At 46.6% G+C, this 27081-nt stretch overlaps 2 protein-coding genes across 2 annotated transcripts in view; both read right to left on the bottom strand.

The window, feature by feature from the left end:
• LOC120395011 overlaps positions 1-2266 on the bottom strand; it is a 57936-nt gene extending 55670 nt beyond the window's left edge. The window contains exon 1 of the mRNA XM_039519182.1: positions 2180-2266. The gene's annotated coding sequence lies outside the window, so the exon portion shown is untranslated. The remainder of the gene's footprint in view (positions 1-2179) is intronic.
• Positions 2267-9498: 7232 nt separating this feature from the next.
• On the bottom strand, positions 9499-22194 carry LOC120395022 (caspase a-like). Its single transcript, XM_039519198.1, has 3 exons — positions 21807-22194; positions 11416-11721; positions 9499-9731 (listed from the first exon to the last, which is right to left on the bottom strand). The coding sequence occupies exons 1-3, from the start codon at positions 22081-22083 to the stop codon at positions 9694-9696; spliced, it is 621 nt and encodes a 206-aa protein (XP_039375132.1). The 5' UTR covers positions 22084-22194; the 3' UTR covers positions 9499-9693.
• Between the last annotated feature and the right edge of the window lie 4887 nt (positions 22195-27081).

Here is a 27081-nt window from a genome sequence, read left to right as displayed (position 1 = left end):
CTTGAAATTATCATATTACCAACAACCTATGTTTATGCATGTACACTTCCAGAAAACGTGAATGGAAACCAAAGAATTGTTAGTAATTGACCCCTTGGGTAATGAGATGACATATCAAAGCAAATTCCTAAGGAATTAGAGGTGATTTTTTAGACACTTACTTTCAGAGTTCACATATAGTGTTATTGTGAAAATTGTTTTTAAAAAACTGTAACAACGAGGGTATCTTCCAGATAGAGACAAAGAGAAATGGAAACAGCATACACTTGCGCTGACGGTGCTTAATAATGGACATTGAGTGAACTTGTGCAATTTGAGCCTGGCTAACTACTTCATTGAACGTGGGCAGAAAATATTAGCATTTTGCATGAGTCATAGGGTGTTAGTATCAATACTGGCCACAGCAGATCAAGTGATATATATAAGCATAAGACTCAGATACACATAATAAGAAACCAAGTGGATATATATATGAACATTGTCATTGGAAGTAGAAAAAGAAAGGGTTACAAAACACGTACAGAAATTGAAAGAAAAAGCAAAATCCTCTTATACATTCGGCTACTGGCCTCCCTTTAAATTTCAGGTCTTTCATCAACCAAGGAACTGGAAAACTCACAGTGGATTGGAAAACCAAAATAGTGGAACACAAGAGACAAAGTAGTGGGCACAACTGTGGATCACTAATTCTAAAGCAGCGGTTCCCAAACGTTAACAACCTGTGAGACCCTTTCACTAAAATGTCAAGTCTCGCGAACCTCCTCCTAAAAACAAATATTTCCAGGGAAATTCTCCTTTACCTGAGTATAAATTATAAAAGCAGTGATCTTGGAAATAGAAAATCTGTTTTTATGACACACTTATTACACACTATTTAGTATTATTTATTATTTATCATTACAGTATTTTTATTACATTATGAAAACGGCACCACTCTTCCAAGATCTCACTTTCGTAGCTTGTATCACTTGGAATAAGCCTGTTGTAAGACCAGGCTCCTATGTTTCACCAAGGAGTATCAGATGTGAAACAGCAGGAAGGTATTTAAGAAGCCAACTCAAAGAGTTCCTCCTATACAAGCATTCAGGGCTTGAGCAGTCCACGCAAACAATGCACGTTACAACAAAGCTTAAACTTGTTCTTCATAATAACTTTAAAAACAACACTAGTTGCCTATTTAATTTTAAAAATAGCAAAAAATATCCACCTCCCTTTCCATTGCTTATAAGGAGTCTTGAAGTTTAAATCTCCTCAGTGTGATAGAGATGCTTGCTTTGATCTGCTTAGCTCTTGGAAGTCCAGGGGCTCCAGGGTTGCTAGGTACAGCTCTGTCCGCCATTAGGAAATTCCCCCCCCCCTCCGAGAACCCCCTGTAACATTTCGCAACCCCCCAGGGGTTCACAAACCCCAGTTTGGGAACCACTGTCCTAAAGGTATTCAATGCCAAATGTTCAGTATTGATTGTTAATGATGCATGTTTTTTCTAATGATAAGTTGTAGACTGGCGGGCCGTCTCTCTATATCAGAGTCAGGGGGTGGGGGGCGGCATGCCTTCTCGCACTTTGGGTCTGCTAAAGCCTTCTCTGAGCTGGGAAAAAGAGGGGGAAATTAACTGTTCTCAAGGGGCCTGTCCTTCCCGCAGGGCAGGAAGTACACAATCTGGGCTCTGGCCTGTAGCCGGGGAAAGTGGTAGCAGGCTGTCAGCCCAGATGTTAAGCAGGGAGGGGCAGCAACCAGCAATCAGGCAGAGCTGCAGCAGTCTGTTCACCGGGCCGAGGCAACAAGCAGTTAAGGCTCTGGCCTGCAGGCAGAGCTATAGCCCCAGCCCAGTCTGTGGGGCTCTAGTAGGGGTGAGCCTAAGGAGGTGGAGTACTGCCACCCCTGGGGTGAGGTGGCAGGGGGGACGCAGGCTGCCCAACTCCACTGCGTCCCAACCCAGGGCCCTAACAGTGGCAGAGTGGTCCACCAGTAGGTCAGTGGAGACCCACCCACAACACGCTGACCTTGTTTCAGGCTCGCTCTCCCCCAGACCATTGCCTGGTTCTTCTGGGCTGCTTCCTACTCTCCCCCTCGGATGTCCTGTGGCCAGGGGTCATCCTCAGACTCCCTGGGATACACCCCAAGGGTAGCGGTAGCAGTTCCTCCACATTAAGAGCATCAGGGCTCCCTGGAATCTCACCTTCGTCCCTGGGGCAACAGTGATTCTCCTTGGTGCTCCACTCCAGCAGCAGGGAAGAAGTGTCTGTCTCCTCCGGTTGCTCCCTCCCAACTGAGCTGCTGGGCTGTTTTTTTATATTTCCCCTTCCCGTTCCACCCCTCTGCTTCCAGCATGTGGACCGTGACCCTCTTGGCCCCGCCCACCTGGTGGCTTACGACATTCCCTCCTCATCCACGTCTGAGTGGGGCCATGCCTCCTCGCTACAGAAGGGTTATTAGTTTGCAGAAACATATTTATAAGCATAAAGACATCAGTACTATAGAAATCACACAGGAGGCTCTAAGTATGTTTAGAAGAAACATAGCAATTATTTTAATGAAAGAGTCAGGTAATAACTTTATTACATATACTTAGTGAATCCATAGTATATGGGGAGATAACAGAAAGGGTGGAATAAAGTCATATCACAAAGAGTTATCCCATTGTAGGTGTATTAAGATGTTACAGATTTGGTTCTTTAATCGGGAATCTGTATGAGTAATATCTTTACGTACTGTTAAAAATGTGGCCGGAGTGAATGGTTGCTATTGATGAAGCAGTTAAATCTATTTTAATATCGTTATATCCACCAGCTGTAAACCAAAATTTGGAGAAACATAGACTGGGGCTCCAAATATCATTTAAAATATGACCCCCCCAAAAGAAAAAGTATTTGCAAACCAATTAATTTTTTGAGTAATTGACACTAATGGATAAATCAAGATGTCTATTTACAGTTTTGGTCACAACCATCATTTGACTAAATGTGATTGATTTTTTTTTTCAGACAGCATGGAGGACTACTGCTTATACTGCAATGATGTGATTTGCAAAAAAGAAAATAAAAATGGCATGGTGGTAAAAAACACAAAATGGTACGAAAAACATACACCATATCTTGGAGCAGATAAGTAAGGAGAATATGATTATTTGCAGTACAAGAACAAAACTCATGGCCAAAGATGTAGCCAGTTGTCTATTGACTCAACATAATAACCTAAGGATCAGGATTCTTGTAATAATTCCACAGTAGCAAGTATTTCGTATCCTGAGGAATGATTATATGTTCAAGAAATATTATTTTGTAAGTTTTACCATTTAATTAAAATTATCTCTACCGTTGTTAGTTTTGTGATTTCATTTTCTCACCTATTACGTAGCAAAGGTCCAGTGTGACTCTTGTAAGAGGTGGTCACATGTTCCCTGCCTTCCAGAGGGAACCAATGAAGAAAACCTGACTGATGAGAAGAAAGAGTACAGGTGCAACAAGTGTGCATAGTTCAGATATTTAACTAAAATGTACATTTTATAATTATTTTGTTAAGAGAAGTATTTTGGTTTTCTTCCTTTAACACAGCTGAAATATAAATGAGAAGTAGAGAAGTGTAACATTACTGTACATTTCAGTAAAGAAAAAATGTGTTAACTATGAATATGTTCAGATGCTTGGTTTTTAAAAATTGTTGAAATGAAAATTAAAATGTTCTTGTTTATATATCTTGTTACAATAATAAAGGTTTTATATTTAGAAAAATACCTTTCTATAGTTGTGTCCACATTTACAATGGAGATGTCACAGTAACAACAAATTGTGAAAGGGCATCAATCATCCATAAAAGTTTGCTACCTCTGAACTTTCTCATGCTGTGTTCTGGAGTTGATGCTCTGTCACATTCACAGAAAATTGCGACAGAGGTACCCCCTTGGTCACACTTTGCTACCCCTGGACCAGAGGTAGTTGAAAGTTGAGAAGAGAAACTGGAGGCACAGAAGGTGATGTGACTTGCCCAAGGTTACACAGCAAGTCAGTGTAAATCCTGGCTCTTAGTTCCCTGTACGTTTCTGCAGAATCTCAATTTATAAACTTTCTGTATTCCCGTTGTAAATTCTCCAAAGGCTTGATTAATTTAATCGGTCTGGAATACTCCCCAGATGTATTTCCAGCAGCAGCTATTATCTAGCAGGTTCATCAACTGAAACTCTCATCTTTCCAACTGTGATCATCTTTACACTGACTTGCTGTCAGTTATCCTCCTAATGTAAATAGCAGAGTAGTTTGTTTATTTTGCTAGGCTGCTTCACTGGCTCATTTGTTTGTTCGTGGGAGAAGTTTGAACCTCTAAAGAGCTAGTCACCTCACCAAAAACACCACATCAGTTTTTCAGTAGAACTCTTTGCTTCCCCACTAAGGATTATATCTGAGTTTGAGATCCTCAGTAGCAACAGTTATAATCATCCTACATCATGTGAGCACTTTACCAACAGCTCAGTTATGGCTCTCAATCTTGAGCAATGGTGTGGAGCAGGAGACAGTGGTACATCTTCAAGCAATGGTGGTAGGAGGGATGTTTGTGCTGGTGGACAAGCCCTTTCATCTCCAATGAGATATTACCCCAGGAGCTGGCTGAAATCTACGCTCACTTTGATCAGAACCTTTCTCAGTCAAGGCAACAGGACAAGTGCATTGCTGCCTGTGCCTCACTGATGAACTGTAATGGTCGGAAGTCGCACCAGCATAGAAGTATATGGAAGGCGAACCCTAAGGAAATAAGAGTTTAAATTAGCTTCCACATGTCCCATGTCCCACTACAATGAATCCAACCCACAGGTCACTTGGGCTGAAGTATCAATGTCAGGATGCTACATTGTTAGCACAAACAATGAAGAGTCCTTGTGGCACCTTAGAGAGTTACACAAGGGTGCTACCCACCCCCCTCATTTATCACAACCCCAAAATGTGACCCACATGTCTCAGGTATGGGTACTGGTCCTCTCCTAACCCACATACAAACAATCCATCTAGGATTTACAGGGGCAGATGTTGCTGTTAAAAGGGTTTGAAGATGACAGTGACCTGATAGCCATTATCTAGAACAACTGCACACTCTATTCCCCCAATAGTCACTCCACCCTCAGACTTTCCTCCATACAGTCCTACAGAAAAGCCTGGTGTAGTTGGAGTCAGGGACGCGCAGGTCCCTGGAGACCTGATTTGCTCAGCTATCAGGTGAATAAACAGGGAGGTTCCATAGACTCTCTATGGATAGAAATTTCATGCTCTAGTAAAAATATAACAGTAGGGATCTATTATCGACCACCTGACCAGGACAGTAATAGTGATGATGAAATGCTAAGGGAAATTAGAGAGGCTATCAAAATTAAGAACCCAATAATAGTGGGGGATTTCAATTATCCCCATATTGACTGGGAACATTTCACTTCAGGACGAAATGCAGAGATAAAATTTCTCGATACTTTAAATGACTGCTTCATGGAGCAGCTGGTATGGGAAACCACAAGGGGAGAGGCGACTCTAGATTTAATCCTGAGAGGAGCGCAGGAGCTGGTCCAAGAGGTAACTATAGCAGGACCACTTGGAAATAGTGACCATAATACAATAGCATTCAACATCCCTGTGGTGGGAAGATCATCTCAACTGCCCAACACTGTGGCCTTTAATTTCAAAAGGGGGAACTATACAAAAATGAGGGGGTTAGTTAGACAAAAGTTAAAAGGTACAGTGACTAAAGTGAAATCCCTGCAAGTTGCGTGGGCCCTTTTTAAAGACACCATAATAGAGGCCCAACTTCAATGTATACCCCAAATTAAGAAAAACAGTAAAGAACTAAAAGAGCCACCGTGGCTTAACAACCATGTAAAAGAAGCAGTGAGAGATAAAAAGACTTCCTTTAAAAAGTGGAAGTCAAATCCCAGTGAGACAAATAGAAAGGAGCACAAACACTGCCAACTTAAGTGCAAGAGTGTAATAAGAAAAGCCAAAGAGGAGTTTGAAGAACAGCTAGCCAAAAACTCCAAAGGTAATAACAAAATGTTTTTTAAGTACATCAGAAGCAGGAAGCCTGCTAAACAACCAGTGGGGCCCCTTGACGATGAAAATACAAAAGGAGCGCTTAAAGATGATAAAGTCATTGCGGAGAAACTAAATGGATTCTTTGCTTCAGTCTTCACGGCTGAGGATGTTAGGGAGATTCCCAAACCTGAGCTGGCTTTTGTAGGTGACAAATCTGAGGAACTGTCACAGATTGAAGTGTCACTAAAGGAGGTTTTGGAATTAATTGATAAACTCAACATTAACAAGTCACCGGGACCAGATGGCATTCACCCAAGAGTTCTGAAAGAACTCAAATGTGAAGTTGCGGAACTATTAACCAAGGTTTGTAACCTGTCCTTTAAATCGGCTTCGGTACCCAATGACTGGAAGTTAGCTAATGTAACACCAATATTTAAAAAGGGCTCTAGGGGTGATCCCGGCAATTACAGACCGGTAAGTCTAACGTCGGTACCGGGCAAATTAGTTGAAACAATAGTAAAGAATAAAATTGTCAGACACATAGAAAAACATAAACTCTTGAGCAATAGTCAACATGGTTTCTGTAAAGGGAAATCGTGTCTTACTAATCTATTAGAGTTCTTTGAAGGGGTCAACAAACATGTGGACAAGGGGGATCTGGTGCACATAGTGTACTTAGATTTCCAGAAAGCCTTTGACAAGGTCCCTCACCAAAGGCTCTTATGTAAATTAAGCTGTCATGGGATAAAAGGAAAAGTCCTTTCATGGATTGAGAACTGGTTAAAGGACAGGGAACAAAGGGTAGGAATTAATGGTAAATTCTCAGAATGGAGAGGGGTAACTAGTGGTGTTCCCCAAGGGTTAGTCCTAGGACCAATCCTATTCAATTTATTCATAAATGATCTGGAGAAAGGGGTAAACAGTGAGGTGGCAAAGTTTGCAGATGATACTAAACTACTGAAGATAGTTAAGACCAAAGCAGATTGTGAAGAACTTCAAAAAGATCTCACAAAACTAAGTGATTGGGCAACAAAATGGCAAATGAAATTTAATGTGGATAAATGTAAAGTAATGCACATTGGAAAAAATAACCCCAACTATACATACAACATGATGGGGGCTAATTTAGCTACAACGAGTCAGGAAAAAGATCTTGGAGTTATCGTGGATAGTTCTCTGAAGATGTCCACGCAGTGTGCAGAGGCGGTCAAAAAAGCAAACAGGATGTTAGGAATCATTAAAAAGCGGATAGAGAATAAGACTGAGAATATATTATTGCCCTTATATAAATCCATGGTACGCCCACATCTCAAATACTGTGTACAGATGTGGTCTCCTCACCTCCAAACCGATACTCTAGCACTCGAAAAGGTTCAGAACAGAGCAACTAACATGATTAGGGGTTTAGAGAGGGTCCCATATGAGGAAAGATTAAAGAGGCTAGGACTCTTCAGTTTGGAAAAGAGGAGACTAAGGGGGGACATGATAGAGGTATATAAAATCATGAGTGATGTTGAGAAAGTGGATAAGGAAAAGTTATTTACTTATTCCCATAATACAAGCACTAGGGGTCACCAAATGAAATTAATAGGCAGCAGGTTTAAAACAAATAAAAGGAAGTTCTTCTTCACGCAGCGCACAGTCAACTTGTGGAACTCCTTACCTGAGGAGGTTGTGAAGGCTAGGACTATAACAATGTTTAAAAGGGGACTGGATAAATTCAGGGTGGCTAAGTCCATAAATGGCTATTAGCCAGGATGGGTAAGAATGGTGTCCCTAGCTTCTGTTCGTCAGAGGATGGAGATGGATGGCAGGAGAGAGATCACTTGATCATTGCCTGTTATGTTCACTCCCTCAGGGGCACCTGGCATTGGCCACTGTCGGGAGACAGATACTGGGCTAGATGGACCTTTGGTCTGACCCGGTACGGCTTTTCTTATGTTCTTATGTTCTTATGAGCAACATGCCCATAACAAAAAAAGACACGGCACATGTGGATGTTTCTGGGGTATTGATAGCCCTGCACTCTGCTCACGTGCAGACACACAACATCACAGAATTGTAAGTGAGCTGACTACATTTTTCTTGCAGCCTGTCAGAAAGTGTCCTCACAGCTTTGGGGCTATCACAATCATCAACTCATACAGTTTTACTGTAACTTAGGAAAGTTGTAAAGAGACAACAGTCTGAAACCCACTAACACTGTTTTGTTGTCATATAACTTGAGACATGTTAACAGGCCCCCTTAACTCCTATGGTAGGAGACCATTCCAGTTGAACTACTTATGATAAACAAACAATCTATTCCAGCTTGTATTTAGTTGAGATACTCTGGGCAAGTCTGCACTACAAACTTATGTCAAACTAAGTTATGGCGGCATTCAGCCACTGCAGTCATTGAATCGGCTTTACACGTCCCACTGCGCTTCTTGTGTCAGCGGTGCACATACTCACCAGGAGCACTTGCACCAATTTAACTGCCAATGTGGGGCATTATGGGATGGTTTCTGAAAGGCAGCAACAGTAGATGTAAGCAATACAGTGTCTATACTGACACTGCATTGAGCTAACAACAGATTTAAGCGCTATGCCTCTCACAGAGGTGGAGTTAGCTCGGTGTAGTGGGTGAGTTACATCGGTGGGAGGAACATTTTAGTCCAGACGCTTACAGAGTTAGGTTGACGTAAGCTGCCTTACATCAACCTAACACTGTGGTGTAGACCAGATTTCTGGCTGATTGGTAGCAATCTGGCATTGCAAGTTTCCACAGTGCAATCGACACCTGCTTCTTCCCGGTCAGTGCAGCTCTCATGCTGGCGTCCCTGCTATGCATGGCTGTGGCGAGTTTGGCACACACATCCAGGCATGTGGCCTTGTGCATCCAAACATTCTGCAGCCAGTGCTCATCATCCCAAGCCTGCATTACAATGCGATCCCACCAGTTGGTGCTTGTTTCTTGGGCTCAGAACTGATGTTCCAACAGGGATTTCCCTACACCCCCCCTATGGGGGTGTATACTCCCCCTGAATTCCTCCCCCCCCTCCCAGTTTTGTGAACTAGTTACATGCCAATTTAATGATTGTTTGGAAATTTGAATTGTAATTGAAACATTAATACACACTTTAAAAACAAGTATCAGAGGGGTGCCACAAGACTCTTTACTGCTTTTACTTTAAAAACATATACAGTGTGTGATAAAATATGTGTATCTGAAAAAGTATAATAGATTTGAAAAATATGAACACAGACTAACTTCCTTATACAGCTGTTTTTTATGACAATGTCAGTGCATTCATTTCGATGCTGTTGGCCAACATAATAATTTCAAATGATGATTTGTAAGCAAAGGCTCAATGAGCTCTCCCTGACAGCTAGTGATGAGCTGGGGCTGCAGGGAAAAGGCTTCAGGACCAGACTGTATTTACATTCACACCTAATCTACCTAGGTATGCAGCAAACAGAGCTGTGTTGCCCAAATGATAGACTTTGGCTGGGGTTGGGTTACAAATCACTTGAATGCGGAGGGTGGGGTGTGTGAAATGTTGTTGTTCTTATTGTATGAGTAAATCATGAATAAATTTCTGGAGAGGAATTTAACTCAGTAACTGACAATAGAAAGCAAGTTGAAAGTAGCTGTTGAGTCACAGAGTATTGCAGGTAATGAAGCCCAGCTTATGCAAAGAAATTATCTGAGGTCGCCATCGCTTGAAGAGCTCTCAGAACCTGAGAAAGAGAAAAAGGAGTTAGAAGAACTATGTTCAGAATAGTGGGATGAAAGTATTTAGTGAACTATCTTGCTGATCTGTATATTATAGTTCATACACAAGAAATGGTAGCTTCTCCCCATTTGCTGTAAGAAAACATAGAGCCAAACATAGAGAGTTCAGAGTATAGAGCAGAAATAACGTTGTAATCAGATCCCTTTTTGCTAAAGGGTGCTGCTTTTACAGACTGTATCTAGGAGTAACCCTCAGGAAATGCATTTCAAAGCAGGACAGGACTATAAAAGTGAGGAGCAAAGACTCACTCTCTCTCTCTCTCTCTCACACACAGACACACACACACACACACACACACACACATGCCCTTTGACCTGGGGGAGGGGAATCCTGACCTGAAAATTTGCTCAGCAAACTTGCTGGGAACTTGTGGTAAGAACTGTACCTTGAACCAAGCCTAGCATGTTAAGTTTTAGCTATTGGAAAGTGTTTTATCTTTATTTCTCTTGTAACCATTTCTCACTTAACATCTGTCTCTTTGTACTTAAACTTATTCCATTCTTTACTCAAAACTAATTCATGGTTGTGTGTAAAATGAATTGCTTGGTAACACCCATTCAAGTGCCAAACTCTTGGATATTGATCCCTTACAAGATCAATGGGCCTCTAATATCTGGACTGTGCAGAAGAAGATTGGACAGTGCAGAACACACATCCTTTGGGAGAATCCAGGACTGGGCATGTGTTGGGGGTCACCCTGCAAGTGGTAACCAAGGCTGGTGGAACCCAGAGTGTGACTGGAGTGTTGCTTGTGGGCAGTAGCTACACACAGCCACTCAGGGGGTGACTTGCAGGCTGTTTGCGAGCAGCCCAGGCTGGGAGTTACAGCAGCAAAGCCCTGTGAGGCACCTGAGGTTGCAGGGCAGGAGGTGACAAAGCCCCCATTGGGCTGAATTGCAACCCAGAATGGGACAGAGCCCCTGGGCTGAATAGAGCCTCTGCAGAGCCACATTGTCCCATGTAGAGTTTGGGGACAGATTGTGCCGCAGGGACCCAGCCGATATTGGGGTTTCCTCTGAAATTGTCCCCGCTGTGGAAAACACTGAATCTGCTGCTGCACTGTTAGCTGCCGTGGGAAATTTTCCAGAAAAAAAAGGCCCAGTCTGTCCCAAATGCCAGACGCTCCTTGCTCGCCGTGCTGTGGCGAGCCACACCCTGGGTCTATGCAAAGGGAATGGGGACCATTATCCACTCTCATTCATGCACCTTTCTGGGTGCTGTGTCCCCGCGTGGGTGTCCAGCGCAGATGCCTCTGAGTAACTAACAGACCATGGCAGGCAGTGGCAGGCCCCTTCTCCGTCCCTGTTGTCCCCCGGCCCATGCCTGTTCCAGTCCAGCCCCCAGTCAGCAAACAGACCCCAGACTGATGAGTGTGAGGAGGAATCGGTGAGGAAGGGGGGAGGGGTGACAGTGAAAGTGATGCAGCTGACGAGCACAGTCAGTGAACACACAAAAGTGACTGGAGGTATAAATCCTGGGCTATTTTAAGGAGTCCCCCTGCTACTGAACTTCCCATAGCTGCTCTGGACAGGAGCGGGGAACAGATTCACTAGGTTCCTGCAGGTCAGTAAGAGCAGCCAGGGAGGGAAGGAGATGGGGTCATCTCCCCTCCCTGGTTCTTTCCCTACCGATTCTCGTGTTTGTAGCAAGCCTTGATGCCAGCTGGATCTCGTTGATGGCTCTCAGCACCTCCTCAGCCACCATCACTGCATAGGTCTCCTGGTAACTCTGGATCATCTTGTCAGTGAGCTCGATGGGATCTGCTTTCTCCAGCACGCCCTTCGGGATGTTATCGTATCCCTTCTGCAGTCGGATTTCATTCAGTTTAGATTTGAAATTCTTCAGCTGAGCTTCTCCCAGGTTAGCCAGGGCAGAGAGCAGGTGATCCCTCACCGTCTTGTGCATGCTGCCTTCACAGATGACTCCTGCTCTAGCTGCCAGGGGAGCAGAGAGCAAGTCAGGAAACAGCTTCTGTGCTGTCAAAGAGCAACTGAGAAAGTGATTATTACAGGAAATCGGAGGGGCCAACAATATACTCCACAGTCACTCTGACTTTCTGCTCTGTGGCATTTCCTGCTTTCTCCCGTCTCCCCCAATCCCATCCAGTACCTTAGCCACAAAACCATCCCTTAACACTAGGCAAAATTAATAAAAAGTATCCAGAAATGTTTTCCAGTTTTTAGTCTGCTATTCCTGAACGTGATCTAGCGTGCCGGATGCTCCCCCTCTCGCTGTGGTGTGGCCTGACACACACTGGGTCTCCGTAATGGGGATGGGGACCACTGTTCATTCTCATTCATGCACCTTTCTGGTTGCCCAGGGCAGATGCCTCTGAGTAACTAACAGACCATGGCAGGCAATGGCAGGCCCCTTCTCCGTCCCTGTTGTCCCCTGGCCCAGGCCTGTTCCAGTCCAGCCCCCAGTCAGCAAACCAACCCCAGACTGATGAGTGTGAGGAGGAATCGGTGAGGAAGGGGGGAGGGGTGACAGTGAAAGTGCTGCAGCTGACGAGCACAGTTGGTGAACACACAAAAGTGACTGGAGGTATAAATCCTGGGCAAGGGCCGCAGGTTTGTATAATTTTTGGTGGTGCCCAGAACAGGCCTAAGGCTCTGGGAGGGAGTTTGAGAGCAGGAGTGGGGAGGGGTCAGGCTCTTGGATGGAGTTTGGGTGCAGGGTCTGGGCTGGGGCAGGGGGTTGGGGTGCAGAAGCAGGTGCATGGTGCGGGTTAGGGCAGGGGGGTGGGGGATGGGCTCTGGGAGTTTGGGGACAGGGTCTGGGCTGGGGCAAGGGGTTGAGGTGCAGGAGAGGGTGAGGGGTGCAGCGCTTACCTCGGGTGACTCCCAAAAGTGACCCGCACCCCCCTCTGACAGCAGCTCCTAGGTGGATGGCTGGAGGGGTCTCTGCGTGCCACTGCCCACAGTCACCACCCCTGCAGCTCCCATTGGGTGCAGTTTGCAGAGTCGGTGCTTGGGGTGGGGACAGCGTGAGGACACACCACACCACACCACACCACCCCCAGGGCCGGCTTTAGGCCAGTTCAACCAATTCCCCTGCATTGGGCCCCGCCCCTAAGAGGGTCCCACGCCCAAGCCCCAGTACGGCTACCGGCAAGAACCAGTGCGCTGTACCGGGGTGGCCCGGTGTGAAAGTAGAATGAATTATATTGTAAAAATAAGAATGGATTAAAGAAATGTTGTATGTACCTTTAAGCAGAAATAAGAAATGTTGAAATACAGGTGCCAGGAAAAGAAACATTAGGGATAAACAATGGTACTAATGGTGAAACATTAACAGAAGATGGGTAATAGTTAGTAAGGAAATAAGATATGCATGCCTAGCCCAGGTAAACGTATCTGATTCTGCTTTCTTTGTTACCTTGTTAAGTTCTCACCCTTTTATCTGTATAAATAAGATAGTCTGTGTCTTGCATGGTGCTCACATTATCTGGGTGTTATTAGCAGAGCGCTGTGCTAATAAAACAGAGTGGTCTGACAAACTGTGAGTCCTGAGTCTAACTTTGACAATTTGGAGGTTCCACCGAGATGGCAATCGTCTTCACTAGGGCTGTGTGATTCCTGACTGTTTTTGTAGGACGACCGTGGCAGCCGGCACCTGGGCATTTGGCCCGAGCGGTCCTCCACCAGAACAGAAAGGTGCACGACCACAGTGAAGTCTACGCCATTGAACCTGTTGGTTCCCACTCTGTTCTGGTAGGGATCCCGGGATCTGACATCAGGAATCTGGTCAGGTAATTATTTCTGTGTTTTGTCCGGACTGAGGACTGTCCTGTCTCTGTGTCTATCCGTCTTCCTGTGGAGTGTTTGAGTCTGGGTGCCATCTCCGTCCGGGGATCGGCCAACCAAGGGGTTCCTGTCCCTGCGGTCTGAGTGAGTGGAATCTGCACAATTGCAGCCGCACCACACTTTGGGTAAAACCCTTGGTGTGAAAGCAAGGGCAATTGAGGCAGTAGCCTGTGGGCTCCTTTTGTGTGTTGCACCGGGCATTGCTCTCACGAACCCGAATTTCCTTCTTGTGCGATTGGTGTGTGAAGTCCTCCTGTATGGGTAACCAGACGTCTAAGTCGGGACAGTTCCCTAAACGAACGCTGGCTCATTTTATGTATTTAGGATGGGACCAGACTCCTGTAAGAAGGGTCCGGACTCCTGTAAATTTCTGGAAAAATGGTCTAGGCTAACTCAGGGGGATCCCAAAACTCAGTGGCCACTGTTAAAATCTTGGAACAAGACCGAGTGGACATCTTAAAGGACAAACTCGGCCAACCTAAAACTAAATTGGCTAAAGAAGAGGTTAATTGTTTCATTCAGTGGTGGGAAGAGGCAAATCATAGCTGGACAAAATCAAAAACTCGCCTCTCTCAAATATTCAAATAATAAGTTGAAAGCTTTATTAAAAGCCTCCTCTCCCACCACCAGACTGAGCGCTCCCCTTTACCCCGTTCTCAAAAACCCACCCTGGATCGATCCAACCCCCTTAATACTCCCATCTCATTGTAAAAAGGACAAAAAGCCCCTTGTTCTGTTCCCCTTTGTTGTCTGCCTCAAAAACTGATTCTTTAGTGTTCCACTACCAATTCAGCAAGGGGGGGGGGGGCTCCTCAACTAGCCCCCACCCTTCCTGGTCCCTTTCCTTGAACATTTCTTTCAAAATTGTGAAGTGACCACAATATCACTCACAAACGGTTCATTGGAAAAAAAGCAGGATCAGGCCCAGACAAGCGGGCAAGCAACAGATAAAGAAACTGAAAAACAGGTTGGAAGCCCTAAGGGCATAGTGTCAGGAGTAAGAAAAGCAGTAAGTGCAGGCATGAACCCCTGGAACAATACTTAAAATGGTGAAATCTGAGGTGATAAAGGTGTCATTTTGGGAGATAAACAAGTGATTTATGGAAAGAGAGTGAAAAGTTAACTCTACAAAGGCTGGAGAGAATTAAGCAGTTAAACTTTGTGAAAAAAATGTTAAAAAGGACCATGTTAAAGAGAGAATTCTTGGTTTCTTGGCAGCCATTCTGAAGGGAAAATGGGCCCTTTTCCAAAAGAATGCCTGTAAATAATCCAAATATATAGAGAGCTATGTTAAAAAAATATTTAAAAAAAGTGTAAAGGAATGTTAAGGAAAAGAAAATGTGTATGTATCTATTTGTCTGTGAAAATATGTAAAGTTCTAAAAATCTAAACCAACACATCTGGTTTGTAAAACTCCTGTTTTGTAGGTGTAAGATAAATTGGTTTTGTTTTTGTTTTTAATGCCACTAAAAATTCATTTGACTCTTAATTCAAAGTTGCAAAACTGAGGGCTTGGCTACACTTACAAATTTGCAGCGCTGCAGCAGGGTGTGAAAACACACCCTCTGCAGCGCTGCAAATTGCGGCGCTACAAAGCGCCAGTGTAGTCAAAGCCCCAGCGTTGGGAGCCGTGCTCCCAGCGCTGTCCGTTATTCCCCACAGGGAGGTGGAGTACGGACAGCGCTGGGAGAGCTTTCTCCCAGCACTGGTGCTTTGACTACACTTAGCGCTTCAAAGCGCTGCCCTGGCAGCGCTTTGAAGTGTAAGTGTAGCCAAAGCCTGACAGACCTTTTTGCAAGACACAGGTAATTAGTGTTGTTTGGCTTTGGGATTTAGCATTTAACCCTTAAGGGGTAACTTGATTCTTTATAAAATTTAAAATGTTTTTTAAATAAAAACCAAGTCATGGCTGCAATAGGGCAGTCAAAATCAGGAGAATAGGGAGAGATTCTGGAGTCTTTTTGTTTGGTTGGTTGTTGTTGGTTTTTTTTTTTTTTTTTTTTTGTAACAATAGCAGATAAGAGCTGTAGTGAAAGAATGAAAAAAAAAATTTAACAGTGCTCCTCTGAAGCAACAGCAGAGGTAAGGTGCACAAAACAAAAAGAAGCAATGTTAAAAATACTGAGCCTTAAAATGGCTCTGTGTAATCAGACTGTCACTTTTGATAAGGGTACATAAAAACTCTGTAAGAAAAAAAGAAACAGTTACATCGTATGTAACAATTGATATGGCTAATGTTTAAAAAAAAAGTTGTAGTATAGAAGGAATGTGCTTTTTCCCTAGGACATGTGCAGTGTATATTGTAAAAAGGGGTAAAAGAAATACAAATGAAATATGCTACTGAATTAAAATCCTATTAGGGCTCCAAAAAGAGCCGCAATAGACTGTTTTCTTTTTCAGATCTGTGTGTGTTTTGTAAGCAGGAGTTGAAAGTGGAAAGAAATCAAAACTCTGGTGGAAGTTGATTGTGTCCCTTTTAAGACAGAGTCTCTGAGCTCTGCTGATGGCTTTGAATCCAAAAGCCAAGCCTGTGTTGAAGCAAATTACCTAACTGATAAAGGAAGGTGAAAACTGCCAGCACAAAAGAAATTGCCTAAATAAAAGAGATGGTATAACAAGATCTCTTTAAGAGATTTGATGCTAAATATTATTGTTAATATTAAACATTGAAATAAATTTAATGTTAGTAAGTACCCCAGTAACAACGTATAGTGTGTATGATTTTTGGAAAAATCCTTTAAGGTAATATGGTAATGATGCTTCTCAGCTATTACCTGTGAATAAACTTAAAGCTTAACACAGCAGGAAAAACATTAGAAACTTGGTCTGCTATATAAGAAGAAAAACTTGAGGTACACACCTCATGAATTTAATAACTAAATAGTGAAATAATTTCCCCATAACCCTTAAAAAGTAAAAGCCATTAAAACCTGGCCTGCCTATATTAAAAAAAAAAAAACCACAGGAAAATATGGGGGTAATGCCTCTGTTTTGCCTGCAATCAGCAAGGGTATTTGTAAAAGAAAGGAATATTTTAAGCAACAATCAATGCCACCCTGAAAGGGGTAGAAAAATGTTATTTTTGTCTTTCAGAAAATCAGAAAAAGCTAATATCAGCTACAGAACAACCTATTACAAAAACAAATAAGTTAAAAAAAACATACTGCAATAGCTATGGAATGTACTAAAATGCAGATATTTAGAACATAAGATGTTTTGGGTAATATCAGAAAATATTAAGGTTTTAATACATCTGTTAAAGCAAAGAAAAAAATAATTGTTTAATACCTATCAATATAACTGGATGCAGTATGTCTCCAGTACGGTAAGACAAAATTTGTTAAGTGAAGAAATTGTTAAAATTGCACACCAACAGGCTCTGGAAGCAAAGATATGGAAAGTTAGCCCACTCCACAGATTGCACCTGGGATCCTTCTGGCTACCTCAAACCTCAAGCCAGTGGGCTGGGGAGGAAGGGAAACTATTGGACACTAGAGGTTGTACCAAGTGAACTCCTCAAAAGTGGGTATGCTTATCCATGCCTGTTGCTCCAAAGCCCTGTAGTAAAGACATCTCACTAGGATCCTGTATGTGGAATAAAATTAATAATTAGACCAAAGTATTGTATAATGGGCAATGTGTGTGTTAATTCTTGGAAAGAAGTGTTTTAAAAGAATAAAAGTGTTAGCAACCCACCAGTAGACAAATGTACATGTAATGTAAGTATTGTGTTTACCAATAATCACATTTACTATTTGCCACAACCAAAAAGTCTCAGCTTACTGTAAGCACCGATTTAGCTGAGTTCTCTATCAGTCTTGGCATTAAATGGCAAACAGTTACCAATTATCTGTTTAAAAAGGTAAAAAGGTAACATAGTTCCTAAAAACAAACAAAACAATGTGGGAAACAGAACCATTCATATTATCTGGATGAACTCCCACAACTACTGGCATACTAATGTTACTACCCCTAATTGTTTTTGGTTTTAAATTGTATGTGTTTAACTGAAATGTTTAAAATATGCTGGTGAATAAAACAAATGTATGCAAAGCTAGAGCCACAGGCCCAAGTCACCTCCCAGTATTTTTACTACATAAGAAGTGACACTGGCGATTGATAATCTTAGTGTCAAAAGGGGGATATGTAGGAGCTGGACTTTATAACGTATAATTTGATTTCATCCTGCTAGCCATCCTTTTTGAATAGCAGAAAGAAATGACCCTCTGGGACTATAAGATTCTGTTTTCCCATATGCATTACAAATTGGGCCCTCTCTAACTCTTTGTTTTAAGATTTAGGTAGTAAGAGACAGGATTCTCTATTGTGTCTATGTTAAGTAAATTAGAGAAACATTGAAGGCCTGGGTCTCAATGTAAATTGTCTTGGTTATTAATCGTAAAACTTAGCAAGGTTTAATTTGCAATGCCTTTTTGCTGGATATAAAATACTACTGTTTGTATTCTCAATCTGTTTGTGTGAATGAGGAATGAATGCATCAGGAAAAGATAAGGTGTGAAGGCCATTGTTATAGCCAGAGTAAAGGAAAGAAGCAAAAAGACTTAAAGAGTATGGGCTTGGCTACACTTACAAATTTGCAGCGCTGCAGCAGGGTGTGAAAACACACCCTCTCCAGCGCTGCAAATTGCGGCGCTGCAAAGCGCCAGTGTAGTCAAAGCCCCAGTGCTGGGAGCGCGGCTCCCAGCGCTGTCCGTTATTCCCCACAGGGAGCCACGGCAGCGCTTTGAAGTGTAAGTGTAGCCAAAGCCTATCAAAGAATCATCAGGCACTGCTTACTACCCAGACAGCTGTTAAACTGTCTGGCATCCGCAGCATGAATACATGCTTTGCCGTGTAAGAATGCACCACCCCCAGCGAACCAATTATCACGTCAGGACCAAGCAAGGTCAATTTTGACTCCAGAAGATGACGTAGAGGAACAGCCTGCAATACCTTACAATCTACGCTCTCGTAAGGGTTGCCAGAAGCAGACGACTACCTAAAGCAAGGCCCAAGAAAAAGCAGTAGTGAGCCTAGCGCCTGCTGCCTGGTGGACATAAAACTGTGACTACAGTTCCCTCAGTTGAGGTTGTCAGAACTGTTGTGTATTTGGTTGTCATGGTTTTGTTGCTATGGCAACTGAGTTAGATTATTATGGGTTAGCTCAACCGGTTTCAACCGGCTGAGGTGCTCTCTCTACATATGTAAATAAAATGGAGGTTTTGGTTAGCTGCCTGCTCTCTGGCCTCAAGTGATTGCTTCCTACACCGGCTGCCCCAAGGATATAACAAGAACCAGAAGGGCCCTGCCTCCAACATGCGCCTCTGGTGGTGCCTGTTCCTCGGCTGTTGGTGTCTGAAGGTCTGGGGAGTCCACAATGACAATTCTTTTATCCAGCAGCAAGTGTGGATAGCTCAGACCCTTAATATTTCTAAATGCTGGGTCTGCAGCCATATCCCAGCCCACTCTCAAACTGATGTTCCTGTCCTGGCTATCCCACTCAATTCCCCAGACCTCACTGGAGGACCTTGTCCATTTAACACAATATGGAACAGTAATGACACCTGGGAAGAGACTATTGGCAGTTCCTTTAACCCACTTGGGGGAGTAATACACCAGGCAAAAAGGCTCCTGAGGTTAAAAGAAAGTAGTTAAAATAATGGCAAATAAAACTGAAGAAAGTTTAAGAGCCCTGGCCAAAGAAACAGGGGCAATCCGACAGGTGGCCCTCCAAAACCGTCAGGCATTGTACATAGTGCTGGCGGCCAAAGGAGGGACCTGTGCTCTCATTGGAAAACAATGTTGTGTGTTTATACCTGACGATACCAATGAGGTAATAGATCACGCTAGCCACTTAGAACAAATCGCATATCTTCCCCATGAAGAGCCAAGTTCTTTATGGAAGTGGCTAAGTATTCTCTGGCATAGGAAACTGGTTGTTTCAGGGAGCCCTGACTATCCTGTTTGGAATCCTAATAATTTTTGTATGTTTTCAGTTAGTCTCCTGTTGTACCCAAAATTGTGTAAGGCATGCCACTCAGGTGACTGCCCCAGAACAGAGTGCTAATATGATGATTTTGAATATTGCTGATGAACAAAGAGATAAAGAACGGTTAATATGTGGAACCCCGTAAAATGTTGGTCATGGCGTGAGCTTGACCAAAAGGAGGGATTGTGAAAGTAGAATGAATTATATTGTAAAAATAAGAATGGATTAAAGAAATGTTGTATGTACCTTTAAGCAGAAATAAGAAATGTTGAAATACAGGTGCCAGGAAAAGAAACATTAGGCATAAACAATGGTGCTAATGGTGAAACATTAACAGAAGATGGGTAATAGTTAGTAAGGAAATAAGATATGCATGCCTAGCCCAGGTAAACTTATCTGATTCTGCTTCCTTTGTTACCTTGTTAAGTTCTCACCCTTTTATCTGTATAAATAAGATAGTCTGTGTCTTGCATGGTGCTCACATTATCTGGGTGTTATTAGCAGAGCGCTGTGCTAATAAAACAGAGTGGTCTGACAAACTGTGAGTCCTGAGTCTAACTTTGACACCGGCTTCCCCAGGAGGCAATTTAAAGGGTCTGGGGCTCCCAGCAGGGGCTGGAGCCCCAGGCCCTTTAAATTGCACCCCCAGCCCCACTGCTGGAGCCCTGGGGTAGGGCTGTGGGGCTCTGGGGGCTATTTAAAAAGTCCAGGGCTCCCCTGCTTCTACCGCCCCGGCCCTTTAAATAGCCCCTGGAGCCCTGCTGCTTCCCCAGGGCTCCCTCGGCTGTTTAAAGGGCTGGGGAGGTAGAAGCAGGGGAGCCCCGGGCCCTTTAAATAGCCCCCGAGCCCTGGGCGGCTGCTGCTACCCTGGTGGGGGAGGGAGGAGGAGGAGGCACTCACCATACAGGGTGGGCTGTTCCCCCTGTACCTGCACCCAGAGCCCCCAGAGCCCTGGGGTAGCAGGGGGCTCCGGGGGCTATTTAAAGGGACGGGGCTCCAGCTGCCTCTGCCGCCCAGGTCCTTTAAATAGCCCCCTGTACCTGCACCCCCTGCCCACAGCCAGCCCCTGCTGCACCCCCTGCCCTGCCCACAGCTAGCCCCTGTCTCCAGCCAGCCCCACACTTCCTGCCCTGCCCGCAGCCCCACACCAGCCCCTGTCTCCAGCCACCCCTTGCCACACCCCCTGCCACGCAGACAGCCCTGCACCCCCTGCCCTGTCTCCAACCAACCCATGCCGCACCCACCTGTAACCCTGCCTAAAGCCAGCCAGACCACCCCACGCCCCTTGCCCTGCCTGCAGCCAGACCCTACCCCCAGCCAGCCCCTGCCCTGCCTCCAGCCAGCCCCATGGCCACTGGTGCCCTGCAGTTCCCAGGGCAGTAACCCTGCACACCTGCTTCAATGAGGGGGGCAGGGAGCAGCTGGGACCCACACGTGCCCACCCGAGGGTGACCAGACAGCAAGTATGAAAAATCAGGACAGGGGTGGGGGGTAATAAGATCCTATATAAGAAAAAGACCCCAAAATCAGGACTGTCCCTATAAAATCGGGACATCTGGTCACCCTAGCACACTCCAGGGAGTGGCAGGGACCCACACATAAAATGGAGCTCATTTCTAGTTCAGGCCCATCTTTTTAAGAAAGAACTTTAGGTCGGGTTAACATACATCTGTATTTTCCTGGACATGTCAGGCTTTTTGGTTCTTAAATCGCCATCCAGGAGGAAAATACGGATCTACAAAAAAATCCATACTGTGGCACCTCCCTTAAATCAGAACTTTTTTATAGGCAACCGGTTGCTAAGAAATGAAAGGCTTTTTTTAATGTTTTATGTTTTTTTTTTTTAAGTCATCCCTGCTGGGGCCCCGCCAAAAATATTCGAATTGGGCCCTGCACTTCCTAAAGCCGGCCCTGACCACCGCCCTCCACCCCGGGACATGGCGGCTACTGGAAGCAAAGATGGCCGGTAGCGAAATGACTTAGCCCTGAACTTTGGTGGAGCCAGGTTCCCATGCTCTCATTTTGGTGGAGCACAGGCACTACAGGCCCATACAACTCACTGCCCCTGATCCTGGGCTCTTTAAGGAGTCCCCCTGCTACTGAACTTCCCATAGCTGCTCTGGACAGGAGCGGGGAACAGATTCGCTAGGTTCCTGCAGGTCAGTAAGAGCAGCCAGCGAGGGAAGGAGAAGGGGTCATCTCCCCTCCCTGGTTCTTTCCCTACCGATTCTCGTGTTTGTAGCAAGCCTTGATGCCAGCTGGCTCTCGTTGATGGCTCTCAGCACCTCCTCAGCCACCTCCACTGCATAGATCTCCTGGTAACTCTGGATCATCTTGTCAGTGAGCTCGATGGGATCTGCTTTCTCCAGCACGCCCTTCGGGATGTTATCGTATCCCTCCGCCAGCTGGATTTCATTCAGTTTAGATTTGAAATTCTTCAGCTGAGCTTCTCCCAGGTTAGCCAGGGCAGAGAGCAGGTGATCCCTCACCGTCTTGTGCATGCTGCCTTCACAGATGACTCCGGCTCTAGCTGCCAGGGGAGCAGAGAGCAAGTCAGGAAACAGCTTCTACGCAGTCAAAGAACAACTGAGAAAGTGATTATTACTACAGGAAATGGGAGGGGCCAACAATGTACTCCACAGTCACTCTGACATTCTGCTCTGTGGCATTTCCTGCTCTCTCTCCCCTGTCTCCCCCAGTCCCATCCAGTACCTTAGCCACAAAACCATCCCTTAACACTAGGCAAAATTAATAAAAAGTATCCAGAAATGTTTTCCAGTTTTTAGTCTGCTATTCCTGAACGTGATCTAGCGTGCCGGATGCTCCCCCTCTCGCTGTGGTGTGGCCTGACACACACTGGGTCTCCGTAAAGGGGATGGGGATCACTGTTCATTCTCATTCGTGCACCTTTCTGGTTGCCCAGGGCAGATGCCTCTGAGTAACTAACAGACCATGGCAGGCAGTGGCAGGCCCCTTCTCCGTCCCTGTTGTCCCCTGGCCCAGGCCTGTTCCAGTCCAGCCCCCAGTCAGCAAACCAACCCCAGACTGATGAGTGTGAGGAGGAATCGGTGAGGAAGGGGGGAGGGGTGACCGTGAAAGTGCTGCAGCTGACGAGCACAGTTGGTGAACACACAAAAGTGATTGGAGATATAAATCCTGGGCAAGGGCCGCAGGTTTGTATAATTTTTGGTGGTGCCCAGAACAGGCCTAAGGCTCTGGGAGGGAGTTTGAGAGCAGGAGTGGGGAGGGGTCAGGCTCTTGGATGGAGTTTGGGTGCAGGGTCTGGGCTGGGGCAGGGGGTTAGGGTGCAGAAGCAGGTGCATGGTGCGGGTTAGGTCAGGGGGGTGGGGGATGGGCTCTGGGAGTTTGCGGGCAGGGTCTGGGCTGGGGCAAGGGGTTGGGGTGCAGGAGAGGGTGAGGGGTGCAGCGCTTACCTCGGGTGACTCCCAAAAGTGACCCGCACCCCCCTCTGACAGCAGCTCCTAGGCGGACGGCTGGAGAGGTCTCTGCGTGCCACTGCCCACAGTCACCACCCCTGCAGCTCCCATTGGGTGCAGTTTGCAGAGTCGGTGCTTGGGGCGGGGACAGCGCGCGGACACACCACACCACACCACACCACCCCCAGGGCCGGCTTTAGGCCAGTTCAACCAATTCCCCTGCATTGGGCCCCGCCCCTAAGAGGGCCCCGCGCCCAAACCCCAGTACGGCTACCGGCAAGAACGTGCGCTGTACCGGGGTGGCCCAGCTTCCCCAGGAGGCAATTTAAAGGGTCTGGAGCTCCCAGCAGGGGCTGGAGCCCCAGGCCCTTTAAATTGCCCCCAGAACCCAACTGCTGGAGCCCTGGGGTAGGACTGTGGGGCTCTGGGGACTATTTAAAAAGTCCAGGGCTCCCCTGCTTCTACTGCCCCGGCCCTTTAAATAGCCCCTGGAGCCCTGGTGCTTCCCCAGGGCTCCCGCAGCTATTTAAAGGGCCGGGGCAGTAGAAGCAGGGGAGCTCCGGGCCCTTTAAATAGCCCCCGAGCCCTGGGCGGCTGCTGCTACCCTGGTGGGGGAGGGAGGAGGAGGAGGCACTCACCGTACAGGGTGGGCTGTTCCCCCTGTACCTGCACCCAGAGCCCCCAGAGCCCTGGGGTAGCAGGGGGCTCCGGGGGCTGTTTAAAGGGACGGGGCTCCAGCTGCCTCGGTCCTTTAAATAGCCCCCTGTACCTGCACCCCCTGCCCGCAGCCAGCCCCTGCTGCACCCCCTGCCCTGCCTGCAGCCAGCCTCTGTCTCCAGCCAGCCCCACACCTCCTGCCCTGCCCGCAGCCCCACACCAGCCCCTGTCTCCAGCCACCCCCTGCCACACCCCCTGCTGCGCAGACAGCCCTGCACCCCCTGCCCTGTCTCCAACCAACCTATGCCGCACCCACCTGTGACCCTGCCTAAAGCCAGCCAGACCACCCCACACCCCTTGCCCTGCCTGCAGCCAGACCCTACCTCCAGCCAGCCCCTGCCCTGCCTCCAGCCAGCCCCATGTCCACTGGTGCCCTGCAGTTCCCAGGGCAGTAATCCTGCACTCCTGCTTCAATGACAGGGGCAGGGAGCAGCTGGGACCCCCACATGTGCACACCCTAGGGTGACCAGACAGCAAGTGTGAAAAATCAGGACAGGGGGTGGGGGGTAATAAGATCCTATATAAGAAAAAGATCCCAAAATCAGGACTGTCCCTATAAAATCGGGACATCTGGTCACCCTAGCACACCCCAGGGAGTGGCAGGGACCCACACATGTGAAATGGAGCTCATTTCTAGTTCAGGCCCATCTTATTAAGAAAGATCTTTAGGTAGGGTTAACATACATCTGTATTTTCCCAGACATGTCAGGCTTTTTCGTTCTTAAATCGCCATCCAGGAAGAAAATACGGACGTACAAAAAAATCCATACTGTGGCACATCCCTTAAATCAGAACTTTTTTATAGGGAACCGGTTGCTAGGAAATGAAAGGCTTTTTTTTACTTTTTTTTTTTTTTAAGTCATCCCTACTGGGGCCCGGCCAAAAATATTCGAATTGGGCCCTTCACTTCCTAAAGCCAGCCCTGACCACCCCCCCTCCACCCCGGGACGTGCTGGTGGCTTCCAGCACCTTCCGGAAGCAAAGAGGACAGGCAGGAAGCGACTCAACCCTGAACTTTGATGGAGTCAGGTTCCCACGCTCTCATTTTGGTGGAGCACAGGCACCACAAGCCCATACAACTCACTGCCCCTGATCCTGGGCTATTTAAGGAGTCCCCCTGCTACTGAACTTCTCATAGCTGCTCTGGACAGGAGCAGAGAACAGATTCACTAGGTTCCTGCAGGTCAGTAAGAGCAGCCAAGGAGGTTGCAGGGAAGGAGATGGGGGCTCATCTCCCCTCCCTGGTTCTTTCCCTACCGATTTTCGTGTTTGTAGCAAGCCTTGATGCCAGCTGGATCTCGTTGATGGTGTTCTTCTTAAAGCCCCAGTTCCTGGCGTCATGTCATTATGCAAGAATTGCAGCTTTCACTTCAGAAAAGTAAGTTCCTAGACCTCATAAGTACAGATACAAGCCTGACAATTGACCTGAAAGTGTCCTGGAGACTCAAAAACCAAAATGGAAATTTAAAAAAAAAAACCAAGTATTATTTTATGGTGAAATAACATTTTAAAGTCAAGCGGATGATTTGTGGGCCTGACTCATGATTCCTCAATGTTCGAGTAACAGCGCTGAAAGGAGCTGATGTGTAAACATACATAATCATTTCCATTTACTGTGTGTGTAACTAGGACCATTTTAACAGAAGGGCTCATCAAATAACAGAAAAACCTATTAATCAAATAAAGTTATTTATGGCAGACAGCAACCTTGGCCACATGAGGAACGTGGACAATACCAATAGACTAGAGCACCTTTGTCTACAGCCTGTGCCGTCTCTGTAGGTGAGAACTGCGGTTTTATACCCAGATACCATTCAATTATGTGTTATCCGCAGGCATAGTTTGACATCTCTATTTGATGGGGCAGCTCCAGCCCAGAGAACGGGGCTGCATGTCGGGGCAAATTCCACACGTGGCCAAGGCTGGACCTGCCGTGGGGTCACTGCTGTCCCATGGTGCCAGACGCCTGTCCCGGTGTTTGTTCAGATCTCACACAGGGTCCTAGGGGGGATTTAACCAGGGCCATGGGGGGCTCAGTGGATGGCTAACATGGGGCAGGGGAGAGGGGCATGGGTGAGGCTTGTTATTTTCTTCGCTGCTGCCTGGGGCTTCGCGCTGCCACTGGTGACGAGCTCCCCCTGCACCCTCCAGCAGCCGGCTGGGTGGCAGGGGCTAGCCGGCGAAAGAAGATGAGGAACACCGCCTCGTGCTGTGTCTCCCTCCAGCCCCAAGCTGCGCAGGAATGCCCACTCCCGGCTGGAGTCCTGCTGCTCCGAGCCCGAGCTGAGCCACAAGGACTGCAACCAAGAGAACATAGATGGGGGGGGGGGGATGAAGCACTGGAATGGGTTACTTAGGGAGGTGGTGGCATCTCCATCTTTAGAGGTTTTTAAGGTCCAGCTTGACAAAGCCCTGGCTGGGATGATTTAGTTGGGGTTGGTCCTGCTTTGAGCAGGGGATTGGAGTAAATGACCTGAGGTCTCTGGGGCAGGGTGTCTTTGGGGCCATTAGAGGATCAGGGCACGGTGCTGATCTTTCCATCCATGGAGTGTATCAGTCATGGACAAGTTGTGGTGGGTGGTGGAGGGGACTGAGCTGGCTGTCCAGGCTTATGGAGCTCTGGGGCATTGAAGAAAGCGTTGAGAGCACCAAAATACAAGTTCATCCAGGGCCCCATTTTCCCTAAGGCCAGCCGTGCCCATATAATCCTAAATTTATATGCAGCGTGGATGCTCAAGTGTGAGCTTGGAAACACTGAGCTCACAAGCCTGGGTCCCACAGCCCTGAGTTTACAATGCAGTGTAGACATACCCAGGGGCGGCTCTAGGATTTCCGCCGCCCCAAGCATGGCGGCACGCCGCGGGGAGCGCTCTGGCGGTTGCCGGTCCTGCGGCTCCAGTGGACCTCCTGCAGACGTGTCTGCGGAGGGTCCGCTGGTCCCGCGGCTCCGGTGGACCTCCCACAGGCGTGCCTGCGGATGCTCCACCGGAGCCGTGGGACCAGCAGACCCTCCGCAGGCACGTCTGCGGGAGGTCCACTGGAGCCGTGGAACCAGCGGACCCTCCGCAGGCACGCCTGCGGGAGTCCACCGGAGGCGCCTGCTGCCCTCCCGTGGGACGCCGCCCCAAGCGCGCGCTTGGTGCGCTGGGGTCTGGAGCCGGCCCTGGACATACCCATAGCGAGAGCCAGTCCCTTCCCCACAGACCTAACAATCTACACAGATAAAAGGATATTATACCCAAGCTGATAATTGGCAATGATTATATTTTGGGAGGTTACACTATATATGCAGGATTTTGTTATTTAAACACATAGATACACAAAGAGTTTACGTGAGTATCACAC

The sequence above is a fragment of the Mauremys reevesii genome, unplaced genomic scaffold (assembly GCF_016161935.1).
Source record: "Mauremys reevesii isolate NIE-2019 unplaced genomic scaffold, ASM1616193v1 Contig9, whole genome shotgun sequence".
NCBI lineage: Eukaryota > Metazoa > Chordata > Testudines > Geoemydidae > Mauremys > Mauremys reevesii.
Note: the sequence above shows the minus strand (reverse complement) of the source record. Positions and strands in the feature narration are given on the sequence as shown.

What these genes read in the sequence shown, in the direction of transcription:
- LOC120395022 (XM_039519198.1), bottom strand. Translation starts at nt 22,083, where the DNA reads ATGCACAAGACGGTGAGGGATCACCTGCTCTCTGCCCTGGCTAACCTG. An exon ending in TGCTACAAACACGAGAATCG is followed by an intron (nt 11,722 to 21,806) that starts GTAGGGAAAGAA and finishes CTCCCCTGGCAG; the next exon opens with CTAGAGCAGGAGTCATCTGT. An exon ending in TGCTACAAACACGAGAATCG is followed by an intron (nt 9,732 to 11,415) that starts GTAGGGAAAGAA and finishes TCTCTTTCTCAG; the next exon opens with GTTCTGAGAGCTCTTCAAGC.